At 50.9% G+C, this 13171-nt stretch overlaps 1 protein-coding gene across 2 annotated transcripts in view; it reads right to left on the bottom strand.

The window, feature by feature from the left end:
• The window catches only part of SEPTIN5 (septin 5), a 35579-nt gene extending 22622 nt beyond the window's left edge, over positions 1-12957 (bottom strand). Inside the window, exons 1-2 of one of the 2 annotated variants that reach the window (XM_042828772.1) lie at positions 12884-12957; positions 12721-12731 (exon numbers count right to left, since the gene is read on the bottom strand). In XM_042828772.1, the coding sequence (XP_042684706.1) occupies positions 12721-12731; positions 12884-12926 (54 nt within the window). In that variant the 5' untranslated portion in view covers positions 12927-12957. Of the gene's footprint in view, positions 1-12112; positions 12172-12720; positions 12732-12883 lie in introns of those variants that run through there. The other variant, XM_042828773.1, reaches the window with a different exon arrangement.
• Positions 12958-13171: the final 214 nt, after the last annotated feature.

Raw genomic sequence — 13171 nt, forward strand, 5'->3', positions numbered from 1 at the left:
CAGCAGACAGGAGGCACTGCGCTCAGTGGACATCAGCACAGTCCAAGAATTCTGGACTAAGATGTGCTGGAGAAAATCTTAGTGACCTCAACAGGAACAGAAAGAAGGGTCTTTTGCCATGCCAGGAAGAATGCTCCGCTAGTTTCTGCATGCACTCTCCTCAGCTCCCCAGCACAGCTCAGCACCCTACAAGACAGGGCCTGACTTCTCACCAGGAACTGCTCTGATATCTGGTGCTTCCAGCAAGGCCTCTTGCCCAGCTATGCTCTTTGGACTCTGTTCTGTCTTCTTTTCCTTGCTACTTCCTCCCCTTCCACCAGCATTTAGAAAGATGAGAACAGAAAGAAAATACTCCACAGCCATCCCCACCTCCCACCACACACACACATCCTGCAGGCAGCAGGCATCCTGTGCCACTGCCCAGCTGCACCCCTTCCCCAAGCAGCACGGCAGCCAACAGCCCTAAACCCTGGCAAATAGCAAGACGTCAGGAGCTAGCAGGAAGGTCCTCAGGAGGGAGAAGGGGCACTATGGGCTGGGAGATCCCACCCCACACACAGCAAGGGCACGAAGGGATTGGGAAGCACCAGGCTCTCCCCACAGCATCAGCCTCTTGCCTGCAGTGTTGAAACAGCAACATAAGTTGTGGTTATAGCTCCAAACACTGCTCCACCTCAGAGCTGGAGATGGATGAGGTCACCGGCAGTCTGAAACCACTTGTTCTCAAGCTGCTCTCAAGACTGTGCCACAGAATAGAAAGAGTGGGTGGGGATGGGTGGGGAGGGAAACCCAAATCAGTGGAGCACATTCCCCATTAAAAGCTCAACACGTCATCAATCTCTGGCTCCCAGTCAGCTGCCACCAGAACCGTCCACCCTCCTCTCTGTCCTTCCCCTGCAAGAGGGAACCTGGCAGGAACACCAGGCTGTGACACATGCTGCATGGGACTGTGCTCAACCCCTAGCTTCCCAAACCCAAGCCAAGCAGAGCTCTGGGGAGAAATCACAGCTCAGTGCTGCCCAATAAGTTTGGCCATACTGCTCCACCTTGTGCCCAGCTCCAGCTGCTGACCCTCAGATGCCTGTGCTGCAGCAGTCCATCTTTCTCCCTGTGCACGTGCAGTTTGCAGTGATTTGTACTGGTCACTGATCCCACCCAGGCAGCACTAAATGTGAGCCAGGCCACCACACCGATCACAGTGACAGCATATCCAGATCAGGTAGTCCTTAACCCACACCTCAAGGAACCCGGCTGAGCAAGGAGGATGGAAATGGAAGTCAGCAGCACAGGAAAAGATCTTTGCCCCAGCCGAGCTTGACAAGCAGCAACCAGACCAATTGTTCAGTGGCATCATTTAAAAAAAAAACAACAACAACAAAAAAAAACACAACACACATTGACCACAGATGAATCAGTATCTCATTCTTGGAAGCACTGAACTGACCACAGTGCCCAACAGGGCCTCAAGCAGTAACAGCCAAGATATATCATGGTCACACTGTTCCCTCCTCTGGGGCCATGATTTTGTTCCTTCACACCAGATTTTGTTCTAACAGAGGGAAGCACTGAGGTTTTACAAGCCCCTTCCAGAATTCCCTGTCTCTCCTTGCAATGTGCTTGAGGCCATTTTGTGAGTAAAAACAACTGCTGCAACCCATGTGCTGTTTGGACCCTGACCAGCTCCAGCACATGCATGAAATACACGTGGCCTTGGCCTTCAGCATGTGCCCCAGCAGTGGCTGGCCAAAGCAACCCTGAGTGCGGTAACTTCTTTTTACCATGAAGTAATGGGAGCCACTGTAAATGCAGCGGATAGAGAAGCAAGGGAGATGTCTGTTGTGTGCACAAACTGTCGTGTGCACATGCCACATATTTCTAGAATTTCCTGCAACCAGATAAAAGACTGAAACTCCAGAGCACCTGCACTGTCAATTCTATGCTAGTTTCTCTAGATCACACAGCACTCCTGGGGCTCAACAGCACAACTGCTGCTCCTCGGGTGTTCCTCAGTTGTTTCCCAGCCTCATTCCATGGGCCAACCTGGGATATCAACCAGACAAGAACACAATGAAAGCAAGAGCTTTCTCCCCTGTGGGTTTCAGTCCTTCTTCTGTCACCCCTAAAACCATAGCGAAGTTCTCTCCACTGCTAACACCAAGCCTACCCTGCTGGGCCCTTGAGGATGCTCCGAGACATTCCAGAGGGGCTGTGCTCTTCACTGCACCCAGGCACGCTGGAGAACTGAACCATGCTCTGTAGCAGAAAGAACCCACAGCACTGCTTGTAGGTCTCCCACTTTCTGTAACCTTCACACTTTTCCAGCACTCAGCTGCTCGGTGTGTGCAGGAACAGGCAGCCATTTTATGTTCAAAGCACTGCACATGAATAACACTGCACGCACTAACGCTCTGCAAAGATCTCATGTATATTCCTTCTGTTCATTTGAGTGGGTTTTTAGGACACTCACCCAAAATACCAGTAAAAGCCATTCAGACTGAAAGCTGTGCTTAGTCCTAGCATCAAGAACATCAGAGCTGCTGTTATGCTCCTCCCATGAAAGCATGGCTTTAGAGCTCAATTCTGCCATTTTGGCAAATTGCACTGGTGCTAACTCAGCAGAAAAAAATGGCAACCCAGTTTGAGTAGGAATACTGTTACTGTTCCAACCAAATCCCAGGGATGGTGCTTTCTACCAGATTTGAGAAGCATCTTTCCTCTCTCATTACCAAAAATCACAGCCTTAGGAAGAAACCTTAGCACAGAGCTCCTTCAATCCAACTTAGTCCTAAATCTTCTCACTCCTGTGCATTTTGTTCAATGGTATTGTTGACTCATCCATTTTTTTTTTTTTCTGGGATCCACCCAAAAATAACAAGAATGGTAAAGGAGGTGCAAAATAGGAGATAAGGAACAGGCATTGGAAAAGCAGAGTTCCTGGAAATGTCACCTTTGAAGTGATTATACTGGATTTCTGGAAGTCAGAGAAACGAAACCAGCCTAACGAAGATATCAGACACGACAACATCATTTGGCTGTAAATGCTGTGCTTGTCGGACACACAGAGCACAGCAATACTCAATGTTAGAGAGAACTCAGAAGCAACGAGGTAGAAAAATTGCATTTGCTAAACTGCGCTTATCCTGTGAAGCAATCCAACAGAAACGGAAGCAGCTACACGGCAGGGACACAGCTCCACCCCCTGCAGCCTCGTGCCCTCAGGCTGCACAGAGTGAGCAAATGCCGAGATGAGAAGGGGTACAAAATCTGTAACGCGAGGAGTGCTGGCACCAGCACTGCTGAGGGACAGGTGAGGAAGCAGGGGCTGTGGTGCTAAGTGCACACAGGTAACACCCCCTTACCTGCACATCTCATCAGTGGGATATTCACAGTAAAATCAGTTGTGTCAGGGTTAATTCATGGCCCAGGTTTGTGAAGTTTTGATAGGACTCTTCTCTGATGCAATTTTGCCCTATGCGAGGAAATCAATTTTTCCTTTCAGGCTCATTTATAAACCACTGCTTTAAGAACACGAAGTGAGATCTGTCTTCTCCACTGGAGGAAAGGACACTGGCCAAATGGTGGGCGCCTCGAGTTTTTTGAAAAATAATAAGGAAAGAAAAATAGGTTATTTTTCATTAAAGGAAGCCATAAACCCCCAAGAAACAGGCTCTGAGCACCAGATATGCACAGGCCCCCACAAATTACCTCAACCCTTGGGCGTACGTGAAAAAGGATGCCTGATGAGGCAAGAGCAGGGCCTCACCCAGGTGTTTCCTGGACATGCATTGCTGGTAATGTCACAGCAGAGCCTTTGAAATGCCCACCACTGTGCTGTAACACACTTCAGTACCAAACGTGACCAAGAGGAGGATGCAGGGGAGGAACAGCAAATATGAATGAACATCTACACACTTTGCAGGGAAAAATAAGATGGTTCATGAAGCTTTCAGACCAACAAGTCTCGTGATATCCCTCGTTAGCAATCCCACGCACGCCCTGCACTGTGCTACATGAAGGACAACTCCAGTAACACCATCACTTGTTTACCAGAAGAACAATTCCACTATTGACCAACACCTGCCCATGACACAGGATCACAGGAGGAGCAGGGAGACGTTCCAATGACACTGGCCATTCAAAGCAGGCAGCGGAACGCCTGGCACTGGCTGGAGCCTCTGAGCAGCTGCTGCGGAGTGACCCTACCAGCTCAAACAGAAAAGCTTTCACTGACATTAATGAGGGCTGCTGAAAATAACGCCACCACACAGCTATGAGATGGCCTTGCTGCATGAGGACCAGCAGGACAAATAGAGCAGGCACTGAGGACGAGGAACCTCAAGCTTCATCCAGTTGGTTTGGCTTCTATTTAAACTCCCATGAAGTCAAATGGCGTGAGCTGATGTGGAGGGGTGGGCCAAGCAACACTTACCTGAATGGCAAGAGGACACGCTCCTGCTCCCCAAAAACATCCTGCCCACAGGAGTAATGCTTCAGAGGATCACTGTCACAATGTGACAGTACTGAGGTCTGACACATACTCAGTATGTGCAAAACATACCTCTGGCTTTCTTACCTCTACAGGTCTGGTCTGAGCTTCTGAAGAGTCAGCCCCAGGGTTGACAGCCTGGAGCAGAGGCAGAGCATTCAGCTGCTCCATGGACCTGGAGTCCTTCCCAAGCATGTGCCAGGATTAACTGCCCAGAAGCACAGAGTCCTGCTAAATAACTGTCTGCTCTAATTCCTGCTTCCCTCATAAATACACACTTTGCCAAGGGTTCCTTTCATGGGGAGGAGAGTTCTTGAAAGTAAGCAGACGAACAGCAAAGTATTAAACTCAGGAGCAAGGCACGAGCAGCTTCCCTTCTGTGTGCTACAGCTAAAGGAGCCAGAGCACTGCCCCAGGCACAGCACAGGAGCCATCAAAGCAGGGATGCACACGCAGCCTCTGGGAAAGAAGAGATGCTCTCAGACAGCATCCCCCCCTCTCTGCCATGCACACACACTTGCTTATCTCAGTACTGTGCCATCACAGCAGCAGGATTTTGCTACAAGCCATTCCCCAGGAACCAGGGCAAACACCAGCAACCTGAGGCTGTGATGCTCCTTCCATTGCTGCCTGACCACCTCTTCTGAGCAGTTCAGAAACTCTATAGCATCCTAAGGGCCATAAACATCTTTTTTATGGCAGGCCGTGGGTAAAGGGAAGTTACTCTTGATCCAGATGGGCATTTCCAATTCTATATTCACAGCACTGAACACCGATTGCAGAGATTCAGAAGAGCTTCAAAATACGCAGAGCAACAGGACAACATGAGCAGGGCAGGCTGCCAGCAGATGCTCAGCTTTGTAACTCAAGTTTCACCTGGATATGTAATTTATGTAGTATGCAATTTATTTTAAAAGTGGATGTAAGACTCCATGTGTGTGTGACAGCAAGAATGAGCTGAGCACAGCAGGCAGGATTCAAACAGTTCTCAGGCTGACCGAATAGCCAAGAGACATTACAGATTGCTGAAAGTGAAGCAATTTGTCTGGGAAGTGATCTTAAAAATAACAGGAATGCAAACTAAAGCAGTGAAAGACCTGTTCTCTGCATGCTCACATAGCTCAGGGGTCTGCAAGGCAAAACGGAGCAGACACAGGAGCGCAGATCACAGCTGTATCTGCGGGCTTTGCCTCACAGAAAGCAGAAGGAAGACGTCAAACTCTTGAAGCCTCTTTTCCCACAAGCCGAGTGGATCTTTTCTTCCTCTCCCTCGTTTCTGCACCGAGAATGTCCAGAGGTCAGCGGGCTGAGCTGGTCCCCATGGCCTGGCTCCAGCAGCCAGCACTCATGCTCCTGCGGTTTATTTGTTAAGACTGCATTCCCAGCTCCTGGTTCCTGGGCCAGAAGTCATTCCAGAGGAATGGCACCGGCTGCCCCGGGTGGGTCAGGCCAAGGCAGGCCATCCCAGCGCCCCACACAAACCCTGGACACTCTCGATAATGAACTTCAAAACAAACAGGGCACTCCCAAAGTTCCCAGGAAGAGCAAAGATCTGAGCTGAATAAAGTTGGCAAGCAAAGGAGCCCAACTCTCCAGCTCTGAACAGACACACAGTACAGCACTGGTGGACAGGGATGGGCCAGCCACCAGCAGTTAACCTCAGGGTGAGAGCAGCTGTACAGAGCAGCAGCCCAACAGATGTGAGCTAAACTCTAATCAAGGGCTTCCCACCTCTGACTGACATCCCGCTCACACCTTGCAGAGCCCACTTTGAGTGTGAAGCACAGTATGAGATCCCCAGCACACCACGCTCACCTCACCCCTCCCTCAACCTGTGCTGCCATGGCACAGCACCTGACGGCTGCCCAGCTGTACCCAGCAGTGTCTGCCATCTCAAGCATCTCTGAACTGTGGCTACACCTTCTTCCAGAAATGAGCTCCAGACTTCTCTTAAAAAAAACAAACAACAACTTTTTTTTTTTTGGACTTCAGGAGTAGACAGTTGTACTAAAGCTAAACAATTCACCTCCCCCTCTTGGCATTACAGCTTTGCAGATACTCATACAGGGTTTCACTTCCTCTTCAGCTCCTCTTGGCCAACACTGAGCCAAGCTTTGCTGCAGCCCTGGGCACGCTCTCCTCCACAGGTAAGGGCTGGGAGCGACAGCCCAGAGCGGTGCTGCAGCCTAAAGCTAAGTGTTAGCAAATTGCAGCATTTTAATTAACATACTGGAAACGCACCCATACAAAAGAGGGGGAATTAAGAGTACTAATCCATTCAGCCCCTCAAGATATAGAGGACTCTTCACTTGAGTTGGGACTAACAAAAGATCTCCTCTGCTTTCCTCAGTCCAGCCGCTCCAGGCAGCACCGCAGACACAGATCCTTCCTCCCAGCACTCAGCACCACCTTCCACCACTCATTTTAAACAGTATTTATGGGATACCAAGTTGTGGATGAACAGCAGCACACATGCTGACAACAAGCACATGTTCTGGGATCTGATCCCAGCTCTTCTGACGCACCACACACAAATCCAGCTTCTGAACATCACTGTGGGAACACACTGAGTGCAAACTTCCTCACAGCTCCAGGAACGATTCTTTGGGACAAAAGGAACACATAACAGCAGACAAACATTCTTTCTGAGCTTCCAGGCTGACCGCACTGCAGACATACACACACACACACAGTCCAGCCCGCATGGAGTTATTTCAGCATGCTACAAGACAACTTGCATAAGCTTGACAGACCTCTGAAGTCACACAATGTATCTGTCTGAGATGCCATACATTCCCTTCTTGAGAACTGGAGGATTATTCTGTGAGATGTCACTGCCCAAGGAAATCTCAGTCTGGGGCAGGAAGGGGACAAAGACCACTGTTGGTCAGGAAAGAACCTGTGAAGGTGAGCAAGGAAGGTGCCCGTCACTTCACGCACAGCTATCCAGAAAAAAAAAAGTAGCCCAGGAATCACTTAAAGTGGAAGAGAAATGAGATAAACCCTTTTGGCTGAGTCAACAGCTGTCTCAGCAAGAAGTGCTTGCAGTATCAAAGGTGGAGCACAGCTCTCCACGCTTGGATTCAGCACACACGGCTGCCAGCAGCAGCACAGTGACAGCAGTACCACTGCAGTGCGGGGTGACCCAAAGCTGCCCCTTGGGAGGGGAGCCTCTTGGGTTGAACATTCGTAACTCCTTTAGCAAAGCTCCAAAGACCTCAGCAGGGACCCAACCTGGGACAGCACAGCTGGCTGAATGCACAGCCCCCACTGTACGGGGTATTTAATAACCAGCAACTCAGACCCAAACTGAGGATGCTCCAGAAGACACCGAACTCAAAGCTTGTCTCCCTGCTCAAAGGCTGGGACAGGACTGTCAGGCCACATTAAGTCTATTTCCTGCTACTATAGCCAAGCAGAGAACAGTATCCACATGAAGCTAGTATCATTTTTGAGAGCATTAGAAGCTTGTAAGAGGCTCCTGGACTCTGGAGGCCTGAAAGTATCCAGGGAATGGGTTTCTCTGTATTCAGATGGCAACAACACTTTCACCTTTGCAATTACAAACCGCCTTTCGCAATGTCCCAGCATGCTGCAACCCAGCAGCTGAGCAACAGTGTCACAAGCGTCCCTTGGGGTTTTTGCCCTTCGCTAACATCAGGCACAGCACCTGCCACACTCACATTGTGCCCAAAGGGGCTCTGCACAATTCACACAAGAACAGCAGAACTCTGGATTTGCATGTAAGTAGCAAAACAGTTCATGGAAATTCAAGGGATAAAAATCCCCACATGGGGACGCCTCCTTTTCATAAACTGCATATTGCCAGTAGCTCTGGGCAGGCTGAACCTCTCCCCTGCCCTGTGCTGATGACCATTTTACCCATTTGGAGCATAAATAATTGAAGAGCAGGAGGCAGGCTGTGCCCAGCTCTCCAGCAGTTCTGTGTCACTACGTAGCCATGCAGTGACCTGCTTTTATGGCCCTTTTCCAAGAAGTGAAACAGGAAAAAAAAAAAGGAAAAAAATATTTAAAAGAAGCCTAAGGATGGAGATCACCTTCCGAGCTCAGAATAACCCACCTGTGAGACACAGGGCTGCCTGCAGCAGGGCTGTTCAGACAGGGGTCGGCAAGAAGTCAGAACCTGAACGCCAGGACCTGCCGCAGTCCCACCCGGCTCTGGACACACTGTGCTGAGCACTGAGCCCTGGCCCAGTTTGGAAGGGAAGGAACCAAAATTCCCTTTTTAATTTGGCTTTTTTTTTTTTAAAAAAAAAAAAAAAAAAAAAGACACTCAAGGCTTTATACGGAGAAGTAAAAGCTCCCACCCCAATGCTGTCTGGCCAAGATACACTGGGACAACAGAAAAACAAGCAGAGATGTGCTGCTTTAAGTGCTTCCAGTATCCACCTCTAGAGCCTGTGACTAATGCACGGCTCCCCTTCTGGCAGGCATTTCTCAGGAGCCAGGATGTAAGACTGAGGCTGGAAAACACATCGGTTGAAGAGAATTCAACACAGAGAGTCAAAGTGAAGCAGCCTCACCCAGTGCAACCCGCAGCTGTGCTGAAATATTCCCCTCGCCAGCTGCAAACACAAAACCTTGCTTTCTGCTAGCAAAAAAACCCTCACCACAACCCACTCCGTTTGAATGGATACAGATTGTGTCAGACTTGTGCACAGGAACAGATCCCTACTGCTCCTCCCAGTGACTCAAAGAGTCACGACTATAAAATCACAGCGTTAACCCTGAGAAAAAGTGCACTCTGCCTGCCAGGTTCCATGCAGTTCTGTAGGAGCACCAGTAAGCAGAACCTTCCCCGGGTCACAAGATCACAAGAGCAGCTCTTTTAAGGAAAACAGATGGAAGATAAAAATGCCGCAGGCATCTAACACAGGTAGGAGTCCTCCATGCTGCTCCAGCACAGACTTGGTTGCAATTCCACACAGAGCAGGAGCAAGCATCAGAGCCTCGCACACAAACAGCACTTATCGCCTATTTCACAACTCAGCTAATCAATTTTCATCACATACACGCCTACACAGAAATCAAGGGTGACATTAAGGTCATCCTCACCAAGCTCAGGACACGGGAATCGCTGCTCCTCCTACTCTGCTCTTTGCCACAACCCCCTGCCCACAGTGGAGCACTGTAGGATCATCACACAGCACCCAGGAACACCTCAGGTACCTCTGCACCACGCGGAGCACAGCCTTCAGAGCAGCTCATGCAGTTCTTATAAGCCCCTCTGGGTTCTTCTCATCATAAAAGGCGAAGGCTGTGGCTCAGAACAAACTAAGGGGAAGGAGGGGATTTCCACCTACCAGGGCTATCTGATAAGGCCACCAGAAGGACTGAGGTGAAGGCTGGCCTGAAATTGATGCTCTATTTTGGCACAGTTGCCATTTTAGATGGGAGACATCTTTGCTTTTGTAATATCTATTGTACCACAAACAGAAATCTCTGCTTTTTGTCGCTGTTTTTCCCTAAGTAATAAAAGCTATAGATTCTGAAAACATAAAATTCCAAATACAAACAAAAATGCAACAAACTCAGGAGTTCTCAATGTTTGGGTTTACAGTTACAGCATTTTTACAGCCAAACAACTGTTTGCACAGCATCTTTCTTAAACACGATACCCCCATGTATATGTTTAACTGAGAAGCAGACTACTTCAAAATATGTTTAAGCAGAAAAAAGGACCAAGCTGAACACAAGAGGCACAGCCCTGTAATTCCAAACCCACTAAGAGAACTGGATCCACCAGAACGCTTCTGCTCCCACACCCAAACAACTTTGCAACTCGATGGGGTGGAGAGATCAACTTGGGAAGGTGTTCCCATCCCGCTGACCTAACGAGGAACAAAGACTTCAGAGAACATCAGAGACACGAGTGAGCAGGAGCCAGTTCCAGCGACGGGACAAGGTCACACCCCAAACAAACACAACAGCATGAAATAGGAGGCATGTTCTGCAGGAGCGTGCCAGGAGACTCCAGTCTGACGACGCACTTAGGAGGTTTCACCTGTACTCCCACAGCAACACCTTGGGCTTCAGTGGTGCCAATCAGCTGCACTTGCCCTTGTAGGTTCTTGAGTCAAAACAGTCTTTCAACAAATTGCTCCATTTCCATATTTCCATTTCCACTGCTTGTCCTTCGCTACCCGCTGTTAATGGCTGCTCATCTGCCTCCCCAGCCCCTCCAGGAGAATCCCCCATTAGAGGCTCCAGTTGAATTCCTAGGAGAGAAAGCAACTCAACTGCAGCAGTGCTGAAGTGAGGAGCTTGGCCTCACCAAGCAACTTGCTGTACAGCTTCAGAGCAGAAACTGGTTTTCCTGGTCCAGGGTCCTAAACCACAACCCTTCTCCCTTGGAAAGGTGGATGGAGACCAGTACCAAAACTCCACTGACTTCAATGGCAAGTGAGATCAGTGTCAAACAAGAGCTGACATCAGAAACAGAGAGCGTGGAAAAACTGGGAATCAGGGAGATGGAGAATCTCCTGCAGTTTTCTCTTCATAAAAGCTAGCATTTGTGAGTCAGACCCACAAATCAGAGTCCTCTGGCCCCAGACAACGCATCAGCCACAATCACACTGTAAGGAAGATGAACACATTCTCTGACACCACATTGTTCCTTTATGTGTACTCAGCAAGTCATTAACATTATCAAGATGTCACCAAAAGCGACATTACTTACATGCAATTTGTTGTTCTGCCCTCACTTAGCTCTCATATCATATTTAATTTTTTATTTTATTTATTTTTTTTTTTTACTGCTTCTGGCAAGAATTTCAGCTTCAGTAAACCTTTTAAATTGGTACCTGCTACCAGATGCACGTGGATTGGCACCAGGTAGCACAGAAAGAAAAGCCCTGCTCTCAAATAATAAAGATATAATTTGTGCTTCCATACGTTTGCTCATGTTTCAGCAGATTGCTTTGTATTCACAGCTTCATTTCCCTCCACCATCCACAAGGAACGCAGCCGGCACAGGCACACAGCCCAGCTGCCTTTGTCCTACAAGCCCTGCTCTGTGCTCAGCACCTTTGTGCACACACACACACAGCAGCACACCTGAGAAGCACACCTGAGCACCTTTGTGCACACACACACATGCACACAGCAGCACACCTGAGCAGAGGCCGCTCCGGCCCCAGCAGAGCTCAGCTGTTGTGCACACACTGACACAGTGGGGCAGGGCTGTCACCCAGATGTGACAAAGGCCTGCAGGAATTATGATAGCATCTAGAACAAAGTGCTCTGTCTTCCTTGCTTCTCAGCCTGGGGAGCAGCAGAAAGGAGCTGTATGCATCTCCTGCTTCGCTCTTTGTCTCAAAACAAGCTAAAGAACAGCACGGTGGGTCACAGATCTCGCTTTCAGTTCACAGCTTACACCGACTTTTTTTCCCCGCAATTTCAGAACACAGCCTGGCTTATTTCCCCATAGAAACACAACCAGAATCGAAATAATAACAATATACTAACAGCTAACTGTATAACAGTAGCAAAAAATGCAGCAGATTAGGGGAAAAAAATCACCCACTAAGTCCCCACCGTCCTACTGCCACCAGATTTACTTTGTTCTCTCACTGCAGTCAGCAGCTCCCAAAAACACACAGCTACCTTCTCAGCGTCCACGCCCGCACCGTAGGGAAGCACCATTCCCAGCAGGGCCAGGCGGCCGCCCGCCGCCGCACAATGAGTTCGCAGCTGCAGCTCGGGAAGGCAGCGCCGCAGCACCGCCCGGCTCGGGAAGGCGTTCGCTCGGCGAGGAAGCGGACCCCGAAGCGGGCGCGAGCCGGGCGGGGCGGGGGTTCCTCCGTGCCGCACCTCCAACCCCACCCCGCGGGGCCGCAGCTCCGAGCCCGGGGACGGCGGGCAGCCCGCATCGGGGCGACGGACCGCACGGCGCTCCGCTGCTTCCCCCTTACGCAGACGTTCGATCTCCGCAGAGAAAATCACCTTCCTGTAAAACACCCCGAACGCCTCCGAATGCCGAACGGAGAGCCAAAAAACCTGCCGATGTCACCCGATTGCATCACCACACCCCACGTCGCGGCGCGGCTGTGCCGCGGGCAGCGGCCGATGCTGAAACGGCTCCTGCAACCCCCGGGCCGCCTTCCTCCGCCCGACGCACCCGGGAAATAAAGAAAGAAAGCGAATCGCGGGGAGACGGAGGGAGCGCGACGGCCGTTTCCCGGATGCACGCGGCCGGCGCGGAGCCCACCTACCTGCTTCTCTTCTGCGGGGCGGACGGGCGGCAGCGGGGCGGCGAGGGCGGGATGCCCGCGGCGGGAGCCGGCGGAAAGGAGAGAAAAAGAAAAGAAAACGAGGCGTGAGGGCCGCGGCGGGCCGCGGGGCGGAGATACCGCACGCACCGGACCGCCGCCTCACCTGGGTTGAGCGGCTTGCTCTTGTAGCGCGTGCCGGTGCTCATGGTGCCGGCCCTGCCCGGCCGGGAGCGCGGCGCCCGCCGACGGCAGCGCGGGGTGCGCCCGGGGACCGCCTCGGCGTCCCGCCCCGCCCCGCCCCGCCCGCCAATCCTGCCGCGCGCCCCGCCCGCAGCCCGGCCCGGGGACACCGCGCCGCACCGCAGCACCACAGCACAGCACCGCACCACAGCACCGCACCAGACCACCACAGCACAGCACCGCAGCACCACAACACAGCACCGCAGCACCA

The sequence above is a fragment of the Centrocercus urophasianus genome, unplaced genomic scaffold (genome assembly GCF_019232065.1).
Source record: "Centrocercus urophasianus isolate 14NV4802_14NV808 unplaced genomic scaffold, USGS_Curo_1.0 seq_30, whole genome shotgun sequence".
Lineage (NCBI taxonomy): Eukaryota > Metazoa > Chordata > Aves > Galliformes > Phasianidae > Centrocercus > Centrocercus urophasianus.